At 38.8% G+C, this 19,437-nt stretch overlaps 1 protein-coding gene across 9 annotated transcripts in view; it reads right to left on the bottom strand.

Moving 5' to 3' along the window:
* The window catches only part of NEK7 (NIMA related kinase 7), a 146,862-nt gene that overhangs the window by 27,481 nt on the left and 99,944 nt on the right, over positions 1-19,437 (bottom strand). For all 9 annotated transcript variants that reach the window (XM_057544815.1, XM_057544814.1, XM_057544810.1 and 6 more), the window contains 3 exons: positions 17,478-17,586; positions 16,496-16,603; positions 1,298-1,392 (listed from right to left, as the gene is read on the bottom strand). In XM_057544815.1, coding sequence (XP_057400798.1) covers positions 1,298-1,392; positions 16,496-16,603; positions 17,478-17,586 — 312 coding nt within the window. The remainder of the gene's footprint in view (positions 1-1,297; positions 1,393-16,495; positions 16,604-17,477; positions 17,587-19,437) is intronic.

The raw sequence follows: 19,437 nt of genomic DNA, 5'->3' as shown, positions 1-19,437 counted from the left end.
TTAGCAGAATATAATATAGTAAGCATAAATCTCTTTTAATCTCATGTGAATACATACAAACATGTACTTTGTTCTATCACTAATTCATAACTTTTCTTAATAAAAATTACCCTAAGGATGTTCTTTAAGAACATTTTTAAAATCTCTTTCTTTTTAAGTGGTCATTAGTTTATTTAGTAGGAAGAACAAAATAAACAATCTCAGGTTCCTTAATTTAAGGAAATTTGAAACTGCAATCTGTAAAATAATAATTAAAGATTATGATACACATTTTAAAAAACCTCCTGCTGCTCTACTTCCAAGTAAAGGTGGAACAATTAAAATAGATGATCTCATCATATATTTCATTTAAGTCAGGAAGACAAGAGACATAAAATAAAGAGTAAGAAATACACTGGTTTCTATCTATCCAGTTCAGATTTCCTTTGTATACCTTAAAATATGAAAATGATTCAATGTATTATTTTCCTTCATTTTATTTTATTAAAAGAGTTACCGAGATGTAGGCTAATTTTTAGTTAACAGCTTTGACTGAAAGCCTACATTCCTAGGAAAATTACCATTCAATTAAAGAAGTAAATTACAGAAGTCCCTAGCTTGAGTGTTCTCTGATAACACTACTATACAACATGAATATAAAATGTGCTCATAGCATGCTTTCTTCTATTCACCCAAACTGTCGCACTGCAATACTTGCTAGAGGATCTATCTACATGATTCCATCTTCCTTTGATAAATTATCACCAGTAGAACAGGTGAGAGAGAGTATTTCACTGAGCTTTACCAATACAAACCATTACTCATGGAAACTAAGAGATAACCTAGAAGAATTATCTGTTTACAAACTATCCTTAAAGCTAAATTAATCTACATAAAAGTGAAAAAAAAATGTGACAAAGCTATTTACTATGCTTTCATATTTTACATCCATTCTATTATATCTATCTTGTTATGCATGGGCAACAGTTTTTTTTTTAATAGATGTTCAAATGTATATTTTTATAAATAAGATTATACAGCAACATTATATTAACATTAAAAACATTTAAGAAATAAAACTCCCGTCAAAAGGAAACAATTTAAAATTATACTAGAGGAAGTAAATATGTAGAAATGTATAGATACTAAATTTCATTATAAAAACAGTTACTAAGTCAATGAATTAACTTCCTCATAATTAAAAAGCTAATTCTTAAATACTACCCAGAAAAAAATAACTATATACTATTAGGATAGGGGAAATATATTCCAGTAAGTAAAATCACTTCAATATATGGAATTTATCACCATTACCTACCTCATACAGTAGACAGCCAAGGGACCAGATGTCAGATTTGAAGTTGTACCCATTTTCATGTATTCTCTCTGGAGACATGTAATAAGGTGTACCCACTGCAGAAAGAAACCAAATAAAACAAGAGAAGGATAAAAATGAAGATGCTGCTGTGCTAAGAAATTACATCCAAAATTCCAGATTTAAAATGTCATCAAAATAATTCATTAGGATCAGAAAATTGTTCTGGGGAATACTCAAAACTAAAATTTCCTCTTTCCTCCCTGATCCTTGAACAGCATGTTTACAACTATCCCACATTAAAAAGGGTGTGGTGGGTTACACTTTATTTCCTTTTGATCAATTCAGGGAGAATCTAGGGAGCATAACTAAAGAAAGAGAAAGGAATTCTAACATGAACATCTACTCAGTGACTCACATTGGTTTCCTTTCTTGATATTTTTAAACATGGCTTGTATATCCCAAATAATTAAACATGCTGATATAATAATTTTAAAATAAATAGCAATACCTAACAACTGAGTACGTATAAATAAATCATACTTACTAACTTTTACAGAAACATCCCTTAGAACATTGCTGTGACTCTTAAAATTACAAATGATATAATCATTAACCTTCAGTACCTTACTTTCTCCCACTTTAGAAAGAATAAAACAGACTTTTCTACATCAAAGGGTTATATAATAACATATGTGAAAGGTCACTGACATCTCTGAAAAAATGTCTGAGACTATTACTACTGAGAACTTTATAGAGACAAGATACTCTGGATAATTTTGGGGTTCGCTTGTTTTGATGTGTGAGTACACTTTTCGGTTTTTTATGACCATTTTAGAAAATGTGAACATGATATAATGAATGCTAATATAATACATTTAATTTAAAATGTATTAAATACCTTAAAATAAGTAAGACATATACATTATATTTTGAAGGGTAAAAAACATCGAAGTGACTTTGGAAGTGAATATCCTAAGTCTCAAACTTAGGTGGCTATTATTTCACCATTATTCGCCTAAGGCTTTTTGCCAAACAGAAAATCAAAGTTTGAGAACAATATTTAGAAATTTTACTTGCTTGAGGCAACAGCTACCAAAACTATGCTGCTGCTCACAGAGAAAAGCACATTCTCCTTCTTCTACTGATTTTTAAGTACTCCCTAGGCGCTTACAGTAAGTCCAATGAGAGTGTAACTCAGAATGCTGAACGGCGGCGTTTAGTCAGAGGCAACAAGAGGCGGCACGTCAACAGGCAAAGCATCGTGCTCAAAGGCATCACCCTCTTCTTCCAAAGGAAGGAAGTCATAACCTGACGGTCGTGTGTGGCAACTACGCTGGGCTAAAAGCTGAAAACATCATGTGCCATCTATTCACAGGAAATCCTATCTACACTGGAGTCCATTTTTCCTAGTAATGCACGGTCCTAGTCAGAATGGATGAAAGGGAGGTATCTACAGAAGTGAAGACGTGAAAAAAAGAGTATGCAAACAGGAGGATAAAAGAAATTTAAAGTATGAAGTATTCGGACATGATATTAGAGACAAACTTTAAGAAATAAATGATTTAATTGCAGCATTTCCTTTGAAGACAAACAAGTAAGTTTGCCAATTTCTCTCAGGGTGAGAAAAGCCAAGAAACTTTTAGAAATGGCTAGGTTTAAAGAATCTGTATTATTATCGAGTCAGATAAACACAAGCTCTGCAGCTTTGGGCACTGTGGCCCCTTCCACTTGTAGTTTTCACAAGCGACACCAACTGTGGGCATACTGAACGCTCTCCGTTCAAGGGGGGAGGGGTACAGCTGGAATAATAAATGGCTCTGTACAGGCTCCCGGTTGCAGGACCTGAAGCCAGTGACTGGCAGTGAGGGATGTGCAGAGAGAGGCTTCACGGAATCCACAGGGGGCGACTGAAAACACTGAGGCTTGAAGGTTCAGAGTTTACCAAAAGCAAAGGTAATTTTAACCAGTAGCTCTGGGAAACCTGCTGATACGTTAGGGGTTTGATGTGAGTGTGAAAGATTGATGAGAGGGAAAAAGAAGAACAAATGCTTGCATTTTACAGAGATTAGCCCCGGCATCACACCTTAACTGCCACACAGACCCAACGCACGGTCAGCCCGAGAGCCAAGGAGGCAGAGAAGCGGGGTGATCAGGAATCCCACTAAACTAAACCTAAAACCTGAAAAACTACAAGGTACAGAAGAGCCTCTTAGGGAGCTGCTGGAGGTCATTACCAACAGTTACACACAGAGTTAACGCTGCGGCTTTAAACCCAGACGAGGGTTCTCCTTCATATTACCAGCAACCAGCGTCTTTATACTAAATACGCATGTTTTGGTATTTCAATTATGTGTATCTTGCGTATATAATAAAATGGAAATCTGAGTATGCTACTCACCTCTCTGACCGACACATCATGTCCAAAAGCGTCATTAAGTGGGAAGGGAGAAAGTCTGCCTCCTGCACTACGGTTACTGATGGGTCAGACTCATCACTAAGCGCTGAGCCCGGGTGCGAGAGGGAGGCCCCCCCCGCCTCCCCGACCTGCCCCCGCAGGGCGCCCCCGTCCTGCACGCCAACACTGAGCACAGGCTGGGCCCCTGCCCATGAAGGGTCCATCCTCGCCCGTCTCTAGCGGGCACAGAGCCGCAAAGTTTAAGTGCCCAGGAAAATGTGAAATGCGTGTAAATGCAGTGAGACGTTCTCCACATTTCAAACTTAATGAATACATGATTATTTCCTAAAAACCTTTTTTTCTAAAATTCATGACAGCTGTGTGTATTAGTGCTGTTGCCTCAAGAATGTGGTGACTTCCTAACACCTGTACAAGACAAGGGGGAGGTGCAGAGTGACATGATTAGACACGTAAACGACCGCGCAAAGTACTGTGCGCTGAGGCGCCTCAGACGGCAGGACGCATGATTCCACTAATCCTTCCAGAACGCGTGGCTGGAGGTAAACGGGAAGATGTTTCACTACAGCAGATACTTATGTCATTTTAACCTCCTGACATGAGTAAAAGTGAGCAAGAAATGGATGATAACATTACAAAACACAGGAAGTCTGATACTAGAGGAAAATTGTTAACAACTGAAAATGCTATCTGACCCTTCTTTAAAATATAATAAGACAGTCATTCAAATATTAAAAAAAAAATTCATTACGTTAATTGACTTATTCTAGCTATATGAGAAAAGTTTTACATGGGAAGTACTCTATTAACAATAAATACATCCTAAAATGTATTCTTAACAAAATGAAGACTGATTTTCGCAAGTTCTACAATATGTTTAAGAAAGCCAAAAAATTGTTAACCTGCTATTATAGAATAAACTAATTAATAACTTTCATTTCATCAGAGTAAGTTACATACAGCATTTTTTCAATAGTTTATAAACATTTAGCAATTTCTGCAAAGACCTGAATGAGAAAAAATAATAGAACCACTGAAGCACCTTTTTATATGGTTAGATTTGGGTTGCTATTTTTTTGTTTTGTTTTGTTTTGTTTTGTTTTTTAAGTAAGGGAGGAAAGGAAAAATCATTCAAAGGTCAGGAAATCTGTTTCACATGTTACCTTTGCCACCAACTAACTAGGACCACTTAACTTCTCTTTTTATTACTTTCCTCATCTGTAAGGTGCAGTGATGAAGAAGATGAGATCGTTTCTGAGATCCCTTTGCTCTCAAATTCGCCAGCACTCATAAAAACCCTGCAAACACCCATACAGAAAGTGAAGTGGAAAAAAGTAATATATTCCTGTTTTAAACTATTACCTAGGACAGTTGACTGAAATGTTTTACGTCAGAGGGTACAAACAAGCAAACTCAGTTTAGAAATGTTGCTTCTTTCTCTCAGAACAAACTGCAGAAAAGAAAGCTTTGAACATTCCTTGCTGGGGGAACTGAAAGGACACAATTCATCTTAAACCTCAATTTGATTTAAACACACACACACACACACACACACACACACGAACACATACAACTTCAGGAAATAGGAATTAATTTTCATTTTTTCCTTCATACTCTTAAGCCAGCCCAGAAATTACGTTGGCAGACTTCATGGAGAGAGGCCAAATTTACTTAATTGTAAGGAGTATTATCTGAGGTCAGTACAGAATGGCCGAGTGGTAGATCAATATTTCTTCTACAAAAGACATTTATTAAATAAATTTTTCATCTTTCAAGTGTAACCGATAACATTTAAAAACCCAGAAAATTTTCTAGTTACTGTTTCTCTGCTCCAGGCACTGTGTTAAAAGGATCACATGTGTTATCTTGCTGAGCTTTTAACACTGTTTATCAGGGCCCACACTGTTCTAGGTGCTGGGAAGACAGAAGTAAACAGGCTGAGACCTTGTCTTCATGGGGCTCACTGGCTAGTGAAATGGGGGCTATTATGAGGTAGTTTGTAAATTAATTTATTTTATTTTATTTATTTTAGTTTTGGCTGCATTGGGTCTCCGTTGCTGCGCGCGGGCTTTAGTTGCGGCGAGCGGGGCCTACTCTTGGTTGCAGTGCGTGAGTTTCTCATTGTTGTGGCTTCTCTTGTTGCGGAGCACAGGCTCTAGGTGCCCGGGCTTCAGTAGCTGTGGCTCGTGGGCTCAGTAGTTGTGGCTCACAGGCTTAGCTGCTCTGCGGCATGTGGGATCTTCCCGGACCAGGGCTCAAACCCATGACCCCTGCATTGGCAGGTGGATTCTTAACCACTGCACCACCAGGGAAGCCCCCAAGAGGTAGTTTAATGAGATGTTACTACTATTATCTTGCTGTAGAGAGGACGCATAAGGAAGTCAGGTAATTTGCCAAAGATCACAAAGCTAGTAAGGTATGGATGTAGAATTCAAGCCAGGTCGTTCTGTCCCTTGCATTTAAACAGTTATTTCATTAAAATTGACGACTGTGAAATAAGACTGGGAAAAAAAAATCTGTATCTTTCCAAATTAAGCAGCAGAGAACTCTTCTACAAGTCTCAGCATGTACACACCAAAGGCCAGGAGTGAGGGTCAGGGTTCAGTGCTTCTCTGCAGCTACTCTGTTTCAAACAGATATTGTTATGGTAGCTGAGAGGTTAAACAGGCACAGTTTACAATTAGATAATAGCTTCTTCCCAGCCTGATTATTTAAGTCAAGAAAGGACTGCAAGTTAAAAATAAATCAGTGAAAGTAGTCTTTAATACTGACCAAGCATATGCTGCCTTTAAGGCTCCAAACCACGCTGAACTATGATGGGGTACACGCCAAGGAAAGACCCACAGAGAGGTGCTAGCGAAGGTGTGGGAAGGACAAGCACGTGACCGCAGGTGGCACTTGGCACCAAAAATGGAACTGCTTTAATGCCTGGTTCAAGAACACTAATTTTCCAAGTTGTAATCAGAGGATATATCACACTTGGAAATAGTGTGGGGAGCATGAATTGTACACTCAAGAGACCCCAGTGTGAAAATTCTGATGCTGGTGGAAGGAGGGCCATGCGTTTACTCAGCTGGCAACATTACAAAATCAGAGAACCATTGTCTCATTTTGAAAGGGAAAGAGGAGTTCAAGCAACCCTGTAACGCAAACAACAACGACAGCAACAACACAATTTCCCCCCAAGAGGTTTCAAGTATTTGTCCAGCACAAGGACCAGTATCAGAGCACCCTAGCCAGCTCTCTGTAAAAATCTATTCCATCCTCAGGAGGTACAACAAGCATATATAATAACTCAATCACACACGTACATGCAAAAAGAAAACTATCTTTGCTCTTCCGGGAGACATTAAGAAAGCAAGTAAAATGCCATATTAGAACATGATTAAGCTGTTTTTTGGGGTTTTTTTTTTCTCCTTTTCACTAGAGCAAGCCATCAGACAGGAAACACTTCATTGTAAATAATAAATGCAACTTTGATGCAAACAGATTTGCTTGAATAGCAGATAACTACCCTTAATTACTTACATATACCTTTGGAGTACATAATGTGCTTATATTTTATGGCAGTGTAATTTTTCTAATTAAGTTTTGTTAAAATTACTTTCTATCTCCTCCTATATTTCTGACCATGAGGAAGCAAGGCACTCAAAAGTAAGACTGGTACAAAGGAGAGACGACCATTGAGGATTAAATAAGCTTTTGTAAATAATTAAAAAAAAAAAAAAAAGAACTGTTAATAAACTAATAGTAATGATAGAAAAGGACTTGCTTGCAAAACTTACATGAATGCAAGTGTGGTATTTTCTCCCTTGAAAAGTAAACACATATCACTGATGAAAGTCTATAATTAAAAATGGGAAATTTTAACGTTAAGACATCTGTCTAAAAAAGCAAGTGCTTAACTTCAGTACCGTGAACTTCCGTTAAAACCTCTGACCTTTAAAGCACGCCACCTTACCGGGCTTTAGAGGAGGACACCAAAGCCTCTCCAGCCGTCAGGGCGACCAATCCGGGGAGGCGGGCAGCACTTTGGCCCCTGGTGCTACGCCGTGAACGTCACATCACATGGCAAAGGGACCTGAAGCTAGGGAGACTACCCTGGCCTGTCCGTGACACTTGCAAGGGCAGGGGTAGGGGAGATTCCAAGTGTGAGAGGGTCTCCACCTGCCACTGCGGGACTTGAAGATGGAGGAAGGAGGGAGAAGCCAATGAGGGCAGCTTCAGAAGGTGAGACGCAGCCTCGGGAGGACACAGGAAGGAAAAAGGGGCCTGGGTCCGGCAACACCGAAGACCTGGATTCTGCCAACAACCCGGATATGTCTCCCCTCGAAGCTCCGGAAAAAAGTGCAATTCTGCAGACGCCCTGATGTTAGCCGGGTGAGAGCCATGTTGGAATTCTGACCTACAGAACTGCAAAAATAATAAATCTCTGTTGTTTTAAGCCACTGCATTTGTGGGAATTTGTTAAGGCAGCAATAGGAAAGCAATACAAATGCACTGACGAGTCACGCGTCACGCGGGCCAATTCCACGTGCCGAGCCAGCCACAGGCCAAGAACTCCACAGGAGACGCTTGTGGTCTAAAGCATCCTCGACCTCTACGAGTTCACTGGACAGTCTGGGGATGGGATGAGGTACATTCTTTGAGGGTTTTTTTTTGGGGGGGAGGGTAGAAGCCAATACATTTACCATAAGAAGAATAAAAGAATAAAATGATGATCTTTTATCATTTAAAAGAGCTCTGGTTGTTCACTAACTGATAAGGACCCTAAACCAGGTAATCACAACCACTTTAAAGATGTGAATTAGAGACGCAGAAGAGAAAGCAGTCCGTGTGCTACATGGCGCTCAGCCCACAGCTGGTGTTTGAAGTTTGGTAGGTAATCATTTTTATCACAAATGTTTTAAGTTGGCCAAAATAAGGTCCCGGTCACAAGCACGTCCAGGAGGGAAAATTACAGATTTATTGATCAAGAGAAAACTCACCAGGGATCGATACTCTAGCACACCTCGTGAATCATTCTGGATTTAAAAATAATCTCTCTGCTCAGAATCTCCTGATTCAGAATGAGGGACACTCCCTAAGGCTATCCGTGGGTCCCTCTTCCTTCCCCCCAGCCACACAATCCCATCAAGAGAGCTAATTACCCTTCAGGTGCAATAGCTACAAATACGTCACAAAAATAAACAAGGAGAGAAGGAGTACAAACCACATAAGCAAATGAATGAGGTATTATTTTTCCTTCATCTCATGGACAATGAAGGGGGACAATGCTCACCTTCACTGTTTCCGGTTCTCCTCTTCCTGAACACCTGGGAGAATTATTCATCCACTCCTTTAAGATGGATGCGGCCATGAGACTTGTTGTAGCCAATAAAATACGAATGGGAATTAACGTGTTACACTCAAGCAGAAAGATTTAACTAAGAGCCAGTAAGTGGTTCTCCATGATCTCTTCATCTCATGAAGATCACAGAAGACTGAAGCCCCCTGAAATGCCAAGTGACCACCTGGAGGGAGGGCGGCCACCGGGACCCACACGGGGCCAACAGCTGATTCCGGGTGACCAGAGAAATAATACGCTTCACTGCTAAGCAACTAAACGCTGTTACTGTTTCTTCCTGCGGCATAATCTAACCTATACTTACTGATATATTTAGTTAAATCCATCCTTTGATGTGTAGCCTGTCTCTAATTCATTTGATCAGTATGCGCTGAGCATCTATTATGTGCAATTCCCTCTCCTACACATCTGAGATACATCAGAGAACCAAAAACATGAAGATCCCGGTCCTCATGAAGCTTCCATATGGCTGAGGCAGAAAGACAAAGTACGAAGCATAATAAGTAAGTAACACAGCATATTCGAAGATACGAAGTCCTAAGAAAAACAGAAAAATGAAAACAGGATAAGGATCAGGAATTCTAGGGATGGTGTGGGAGTGGGGTCAGGTTCAGTATTAAATAGAGTGCGCTCAGTAATCCCCACCTTACCCCCTACACAACACGAAGGAACAGAGGAGAAAATGTGCTTTAAAACTGCTTGCAAATAATAAATGCTGTGCACATATTCATTGCTACGTTTGCTATTGATATTTAGTAGCCGTGGACGATTCCTCTGGGTCACTATCACAGGAAATTAGGGCAGTTTGATATGGTTTGACTAACAATCATATATTTGGATTATTTTAAAATAATCCAAGGTGACATGAGAAAAATTACACCTTGATTGCCATGTTCCTACTTCACAGGTTCTGGTGAAGTTTTAGTTTTCAGTCTAGAAGAGCCACTTCCTCAGAAATATCAGCCCCATTTGCTGGTAGACAGAATGGTTGTGAAGAAAGACTTCCATCCTGTTTACTTCTGAGTCTTGGGCATGCAGAACAGTCAAGTGCAGGATGGGGGCAAATTGCACTTTCACCTGTAGGCCCCTCAGCTATGTGCACAGCGGGATAGGGTAACCCCGATGGAGGTAAGTAACATCAAGTCGGAAAACAGTGGCAGAGTCAGGGAAAACGCCACAAGGTCCGCATACAGCAAAAACATACAGTGCCGGGTGGAAGAGGGACCGCAGACTAGGGAAGCTCGCCTCACTGGTTTCCAGGTGCAAAGCCCGTTCGCCTCCTGTGCCTCAGTCTCCTGGGCTCTAGAAGGGGAACAGTTTGCATCCATGGCTCACGTCCGCCTGCGAGGACCTCAGGGAGCTGAACGGCTGCAAACTGTACGGAACAATCAGGCACATTACTCCCCACCTCCAGGAGCATAGGCAACTCTGTAAATGACTGCACTACGCACTACGTCTGACCGACCGAACTGGCCAGAGAGCAGGACAGGAGAAGGTCTACAAGGAGAAGGTAGAAAAATGGGAATCTGTCTTTAAGTAAATGGAACAGCATGAAAGTACTGTAAACACAGACTAATGTTCTCCCAGTTGCAGGTTATCACCCATTAATGAGTTGGGAAATCAATTTACTGGGTTGCAAATACCATTATTTTTAGTAACACAAAATAGAACAGACAGCATCAGAATGCACTGCAGTTACAGCAGAGAACACTGTCGCATGGAACTTGTGCTTCAGTTATACGCAGTTAGGTCCCCATGGGGATCACGGTGTTGCTGGGGCAGGGGGCGAGTGGGGGGGACTGTCAAGAAGTCTGACGGCCCCGTATCTAGACGATCAAAAAGCTTGACTCCAGAGAGAGGAGGAGTCCTCATCACAAATTTTAAAGATATATGTAGATATAGATATAGATACATGCACGTAACACATTTTCTAACATCTGTTACATTTGTAAGATTGATAAACAATATGAAAGAAAACAGCAAAGCTTACACCTAGGAATATGTGTAATCCTACAATGAGTCTCCCAGCCACATCCTCTGTCTCAATCAATACAAAAATGCTAAATGAAGATCTGACTTAACATAAGTGCATGTAGAAAACAAAAGGGGAAGGGGACAAAAACCAAAGAACCTTCCAGAGCTCAGATCAGACAGGGATAAACTTGGTGCTCGCGGGGCTGAGGAGCACAGATGAGGTAGCTCTGGGCAACACATACTAAGAGGCCGTCTAGGAGCCAAAGAAGAAACTACCAGGACAGAGAAGGCCCCGAGGAGAGCAGGCAACAGAGGGCGTGATGACCCCCAGGAAGACGGAGGCTCGTGGCTCGGTCCTCACACAAATCAGACCATGTGGCTGTCCTCGTGGCAGCCGTGCGAAGCTGGCCCTGTGCTCGGACTAAGGTGTGAACCCCCCTCGCGGGGCTGAGGCCCTCCTGCACCCTGACCCCGCAAACCTCCTGCAGGAGAGCACGCCCTGCAGCAGCCCCTTGTCTGAACTGCTGCCGGTCAGCCTGGGACGTTATTCTCCGGGGACCCAGTACAGCCGCTCTTCTGCATCCTCCTCATCCCAGGTCAAACCCCACCTCCTGGCAGGGGCCTCGCCCTTTCTGAAGTGCTCCCTCCGCTAGTCACTCCCTGCACAGGCTGACAGATCATCTTATTCCTTTGTTTCCTTGTTTATTATCTGTTCCCTCCCACCACCAGGTGAGAGCCATGCAGACAAGCACTTGACCTGTTCAGGCTACGTTCCTATGCCCTGGAATAGCACCTGTGTCTTTGAATGAATCAGTTCAGGTATTTCAACAGAATAAATAAATTTCACATGACTCCCCTCTCCTCTCCTCCCCACACCACTGTCATGTTAACATCAGCAACTTAACATTTATACAGCAACTTACAGTGTTCAGAAAACATGTTTGGGGGCTTCCCTGGTGGCGCAGTGGTTGAGAATCTGCCTGCCAATGCAGGGGACACGGGTTCGAGCCCTGGTCTGGGAAGATCCCACATGCCGCGGAGCAACTGGGCCCATGAGCCACAACTACTGAGCCTGCGCGTCTGGAGCCTGTGCTCCGCAACGGGAGGGGCCGCGATAGTGAGAGGCCCGCGCACCGCGATGAAGAGTGGCCCCCGCTTGCCACAACTAGAGAAAGCCCTCGCACAGAAACGAAGACACAGCACAGCCAAAAAAAAATAAAATAAATAAATAAGTCAGGAGCTCTTTAAAAAAAAAAAAGAAAACATGTTTGCGTTCATTTTATCATTAGGTTAGGGGCTGCTTGACATAGGATGGTTATTACCCACATTTCCATTTTTAGAAACCAGGAAACTGAACCTGAGAAAAGTGAATGAAGGGCTTGATCAGGGTCCTACAGAAGAATGGGCAGGTAAATCCAGGTGTCCTCCGTTCTGTCTCACGTTCAGAACAAGGCAAGAGGAAAAGCACGGCGGGCATCATGAGGGAGGTGGGTAGCCAAAGACGGGAGTGGGCCAGCAGACACCGACCTAGAGGACCCCAAACGCGAAGCCAGGGACTTTTCACGATATTCTTTAGGCCACAGGGAACAGTCAAAGATTTGGAGGAAGTAACATGATCAGATAATGTCTTTGGGGAAGGAATATTACAAACAAGGGAGGATACTTTCCTAGTCCAAACACGAAGCTGTTGTGGATTAAGGAGGACAGGACAGAAATGGAGAGACTGGGAGACACTGTGTGTGGTGGGAGCAGAAGAAAAACTAAAGGCCTCTGAGATTTTTTTTTTTTTCCCAATTTTGAAGAACTGAACATGGTCTGAACATCCAGCAACATCAGATTTAGTATCTGTAATTTTAACCCTGAATTTAAGGAATTATTATTATTCTATGTTGACATACTCCTTAGTTAAAAAACTGGTTGTGAAAACTGACTGGAAACGTGGCCACCTACACAACTTCATTTGCTACAGAAAATGTGAGAGAACCAGAGATTTTACTGCATGTCGATATGTTACCATGTAATTAAATGATACAAATAAGAGATAGAAATTGAAGAGACAACTGAAAAATTCAAGGATTTGACAATCTCTTAAGGATTGTTAAATACAAAAAAACTTGGAAGTGTGTTCCTTACTAATGATTGAATAAAAATAAGTGAAAAATCTTTGATTTTTGAAAAAAATGTATTTTGAAATAAAGTATAAATCTGTTACTACAACAAGATGTTTCTAAAATCCTAGGTATTTTTGCCTTTTTGAATTAAATTCCTGAAAAAAATCTCCTTTACAAAATTAAACAAAATTTGGCACCAAAACAGACTTCATTCAAAGTAAACTTATTCAGATTTTCCTTTATGAATGATATACAGATCTCATTCATTTGTAGTTTCACTAATACTTAAACCTGCACTGTGAATAAATAAATCATGCCCTACAGATTTAATCCTCAGCAAAATCAGAAAAAAAATCAACATACTATAAAACATACAGTTTATCATATTTTCTGTGAGCAAAATAAATTTGTATAGGTGGCCACATTTTCAAGTACTTTTTGGAAAAAGAAAAGCAATCTTTTATTTTTTATTATATTATAATTTATATATTATAAATTTCAGGTGTACAATACAGTGTTTCAATATTTTTACAGATTATACTCCATTTAAAGTTATTACAAAATAATGGCTAAACTTCCCTATGCTGAACTATATATCCTTATTGTTTATTTTAAAAGCAATCTTTTAAATTTGCTCTTAAAAATAAAAATATATGTCAGTAACACAGGAGGGCAATAATTCTTTAAAAGCAAAAATTAGGGTCAACTTGTCAACAAACATAAGTCTATGTCACAATTTCTGTCCTTGTTATTTTATACATATTCTCTGTTAGCAAAGAATTTTTCCTGATCCTTCTACACAGAATTTGTATTGGGTCCAAATACCTTGGTAGGCTAGAGTTCAAACTTTAATTCTTGATGTTCAATGTACTTTGCTTAGTGAACTTCAGTTTCAAACCATCAAAATCTTTAACTTCACAGAGAAGATAGGCAGGAATAAAGCATGTTTTCTTATTTTAAGAATATTTTTCTCAAAATAATATGGAAAACAAAAATACTTGTGAAAGAAATTATTTTTCTATTGATTCATTCATCAAACAAACCAGTCTCATTGCTACTTCCTCACTGGCTGTACTTCAGGTGTGTCTCAGAATGTTTTATAATTATGGGCATCCCCATTTGTATGTGTGTGTGTCCATACGCACACACACACACAACTACATGACCCTAAGTGAATTGATTTAGATAAAAACTGATGTTAGAAATTCTTAACGAATTATTAAATCTATTAAATTTTTACTCTCTATATCATATAATAACACATCACCTAAATCTAAGACATGCATACACGTTTGTAAACCCCACGGAGAACTTTTGTAAGAGGCAGTGACAGGCAAGCTAAAGAAGCCCATTTCCTAAACTGTTAAGATTTGGTTTTCACATAATATGCTGGATACTTAGGGTCAGGCAACTACGGCATGCTCAGAGCGACAGCCCGCAAAGCAGCATTTACACAATACATATATATGTGCAGGAGCATGGGTACGTGCAGTTGTGCCTGTGTGCATGTATGTGTGTGCGTGTGTAACTGTAACCTAGCATTTCTAAGTAGATTAACAACAGAGTGCTGTTAGGACATTCCATTCAGATGAGTAACAGTGAACACGTTATCTTTCCTAACGATCAGTGGCCCTGGCTTGGAACAGTCTAAAGTTTTCTTCACAGAAATCCTCTACTATTTGCATTGTCAGAGTTGGAACTTCCAAATAAAACTGTATTAAAGTGCTCTGCAAAATTATGCATTTCTTATGGAACTTCATATCAAATTTTCCTATCCTGAAAAAATTGTAATGTTCTGCAAGAATAAATGTAAAGTGAAAGAAGAAACTAAAACATTGTTACTCGGCATCAGTTGAAATTTTATTTTCTTAAATTACTGGACAAAACTGAAACTCTGTGTAAAGAGTAAAGTATTATCTTCCCACCACTCCTTAATGTAGGACCCAATATCTTGTCATTCAGCAAATATTGATCAGGTGCCGCCTACTTACGTGCCACACACTATCCTAGATACAGAAGAATTAAATGACAGGTTCAAGGCCACACAGGAGTTTTGTGACAAAGCCATTTAAATATGTCCAGTCAACTAATTCAGATGCTTGTTTCACTACTTCGTTATTTAGTGTAACTGACTTATTCCTCATCAAGCCATTTAAAATTTTTTTATTTCTCATTTAAAAACAGTATTTTTATCCAAAAAATCAATTGTTTTCAATGATTTCATCTTTCACCAAAGATGGGGCATCATTAAATTAAAGCCAACTTCTTTTTACCTTAATCCTTGTTTTATTTTGGTTGTTACCATTTTGACAAAAGTCATATTACAAGGGGACAATCTGATTTGAAGAGTTTTAGGAGAAGCTCTATCACTCCCTTTAAGTTATTCAATTTAAAAATTATTTCCTCCTAGTAATTTCTATTATTTCTAAACTGGACAACCTTCTTTCCGTTAATATAATGTTGTAATAGCTACATTCAGTTCTATTTTAGGTACAAAGGACACTCGTATATTATCAGCTCTAGAATGAATAAATTACAAGTATCTTCTTCTTTATAACTTAGGGGAATATCTTCCTCCTTAGCCATAGACCATCTCTAGGTCTCCCCCTCTGGAGCAATCACAACCATGTATGTTACTTTAATAAATAAACATTTACAAACAACTATAGTATTTTTAATGGTCAGGTGAGGTCCTTTTTCAAGATATGGTTTATTCTTCATATTATCTTAATATTATTAATGTAAAAGAAAAGGAAGGATCCATGGCAATGGTTAAAACTAGATTTGTTGGGCTTCCCTGGTGGCGCAGTGGTTGAGAATCCGCCTGCCAATGCAGGGCGCACGGGTTCGAGCCCTGGTCTGGGAGGATCCCACATGCCGCGGAGCAACTGGGCCTGTGAGCCACAACTACTGAGCCTGCGCGTCTGGAGCCTGTGCTCCGCAACAAGAGAGGCCGCGACAGTGAGAGGCCCGCCCGCGCACCGCGATGAAGAGTGGCCCCCGCTCGCCGCAACTGGAGAAAGCCCTCGCACAGCAACGAAGACCCAATACAGCCAAAAATAAATAAATAAAATTAAAAAAAAAAAAAAAAAACCAACTAGATTTGTTCATTAGCATTTTCTTGTACTAAATGCCTGCCTGAGGGTCAAACTAACAGAAGTATCCAACTGTCACATGAATGGATACATTATACCTGATAGGTTTCAACTCAGGACCTGATGATTTTTAAAATAGTTTTATTTAGACTATAAAAGCTAGCATGTAATCTGTACATCCCTTACATTTTTAACCATATGGGTGGGGTGGGGGGAAGGGGGGTAGATAACCGAATGAAATTATATTGTGTCTCTTACCTAAAGAATGTGCAGCTGTGGTTTTGGAGCTAAAAAACCGACCAAGCCCAAGATCTCCAAGTTTGACCACCCCAGTGGCTGTAATGAACACATTAGCTGGTTTTATATCTGTGAATAAATGAAGGGATCAGGTGAAAGATGATGTCAGTTTAGGTATATTCAAGGGATTAAAAAACACTTCTCATTGTTGAATTTAAAATATATCTCAAAAATGAAAGTCAGTTTGAATTTTTAACCAATTATTTTGAGTAATTTTCATATAACCTAATATTTCTGAGTTCTCAGTCCCCTGATAGACAGATAATCATCAATGCAGGATGATGATCACTATTCATTTGCATTTAAAATGCATTTTGTTTTCCATTTTCAAATAAACTTCTGTGAAATTCAAAGCACAAAATAAATTTGTGCCCTTCTTATACCAATTTCAAATAGAATATCCCACTAAATAGTAATTTATTGACATGTTTACATAAAATATAAAATCATAACTCTGACACAGGTAATTATTTACTTAGATGACCCTAGAAATTTTAATTGCTTAAATAAATTGTACTGAAATCTTTCAAACCCCCAAATCAAGGGATTAATGCCTTAGTGATGTAACCTTCATACATTCCACCCAACCATTTAACTGATAACTAAGAATATATTAACAGTGAATGCTGAACATTAAAAATCTAAGTAGCTGTAATGTATAGTTCATTAAAAAAAAAAAAAAAACTCTTCCTTATGCATGTTCAACTGCGTTCCTGCATCTATTTTTTTTCTTTTATCAACATAATTAGTAAAAAAAAAAAAAAAAAAAAAAAGTCAAACAGAAAAATAACATTCTCATTCTTATTTAAAAAAAAACCAAGTAGGCTTCACTTAAAGGCTTATCATTCTAGTAAAATCAAAACTTGGAAATAAATTACCTGGGAAAGCCTGATACTGTGCATCGTTGACACCAACACTAAAAGTTACTCATGACTGAACTCACCCCGGTGCATGACTCGTCGAGAATGCATGTGCTCCAGTGCACTGCACAGCTGCACGAAGTACTTCCAAACAGTCCTTTCAGGAATTAGCCTCTTTTGTTTCTTAAAATGCTGTTTAAAAAATTTTAAATAAGATTTAAAAAAAGAAACTATCTTCAGACTAGATTCTGACTTCAGTCAGAAAAACACCTACTTTTATCTACCTATTACCAGCTAAAAAACATGATTTTCCATAGTGAAAGGATACCAAGAGTTTTACCGGACACAATGGCTTAAAGGTCTCCCTATTGTATCTAAGGTCAGCACAAGCCATATCATGCTACGTCTTTGCGGTGTCCATCTATTTCAAAAAATTAACATCCACATAAAGTAATTTCTTATCCTAAAAGGAGGATGTCAGACTTTATTTTAAGAATAGCCGGAATAAAAGAGTCTAGAGACCTGGAGGTGATTATGTTCATTACAAGCCCGTCCTTCTCTTGACAGAAGGTAGTGAAGTAGAATTCCTTTAAATATTGAACCATCCTTGGTGATTTGAAATATCACTTAATTTATTAAAAATTAAATAAATAAAAGGGATTTATGTGAAAAGTTTTCATGAATATTTCCACTGCATACTCCAAGTCAAACTTGTACTTTGCTTTGAACGAATGAAACTAAATATGGGAGCAAAACATTACAGGAAGACCAGGGCAAAAAAGCTGAGCGTAAATATGCTAGTTTGGAAGGAGTGGGCCATCATGCATAAGAGGGCAATAACTAAATAACTGCAAAACCAAAGGTACATATTCATGCCCATTTTTCTACATTACCTTTGCTAGAAGAATATACTAATAATATGCTGATTCAAGAACACAGTTCGTAGCTTCATAAGATTTATAAAGATTCTTTACATAAAAATTATTTTTCAAAAACAAAAGTGTAATTGGTTTCCTACTTAGCAAAATCTATAAATGACCAGCATGAAGAAGTATTTCATTTAAACAAATTTTCAGACAATTTTAACTTTTTAAGATACACATTTATTAATAGACATTGACATTTAAATACGTGCTTTAATGCACTTTATCTGGTGACTTGACATTTTTGAAAGTTCAACTAATTTGATTTTTTTTGTTATTGAATATGGAGAATGGTACTTCAGATGATTCCAAGATAATGAGCTGTGTCAGTTCCTGACCCTGTGACCAGTTGAGGGCAGGCTGAAAGGAAAAACAATACTGGGAAACAAATCTGCTAGTATCCCTACTTCATACTTAGCAAAGGGTTATATCTACTGTCTCATATGCACTCAATACGCCAAAGGATAAATCTTTAAGGAAAAGCGAATCACTTTAGGTTAATCTTTATTGGAACACATACTATAGAAATGAACTTATTAGCAATTTCAATAGCTATTACATCAGTAGCAAAAAAACAAGTAACAGTTAGATGACCAGGATATTAAAAAGCAAATCAGGGTTAATACTAAAATGGTGAAAACCTGCCATATCATGTTTCAACGTTAGGTCTTATTAATTGCAGACTGTGTGAGCATCGGTTTTCATTCTATGGGGCCAATGCTGCAAAATCAGTTCTATACACATAATTTTCTTTCAGACTTGGAATGAGTCCAAATAAAGCCAGTCTATGTGCTCTCCCTCACTCTGGATTAGCATATCAGAAGACTGTTTGATGTCAACAGGAAGATGGGGACCAGGTTTCCTTTCATTCAAAAATAAATATACCGTATCATGTAAGTATCAGACCATGAAAGAAGAATCTTATGCTTTAATATAGATTCTGAAACCACCGTAATTATAACTAACTTGACAATTTACCTTTAAAGTTCCATTATTAAAAAATAAATCATATATAAAGGAAAGGGCAGAATGAAAAAATTGCCCTCAAAATGGAAGATGTAATCAGGCCAAGAAAGTCTGACTATTTTCACGTTTTCATGTTCTTGTTTAGGATCGTTTC

This window comes from Balaenoptera acutorostrata, chromosome 1 (assembly GCF_949987535.1).
Source record: "Balaenoptera acutorostrata chromosome 1, mBalAcu1.1, whole genome shotgun sequence".
NCBI lineage: Eukaryota > Metazoa > Chordata > Mammalia > Artiodactyla > Balaenopteridae > Balaenoptera > Balaenoptera acutorostrata.
This window is presented reverse-complemented; position numbering and strand designations above follow the sequence as displayed.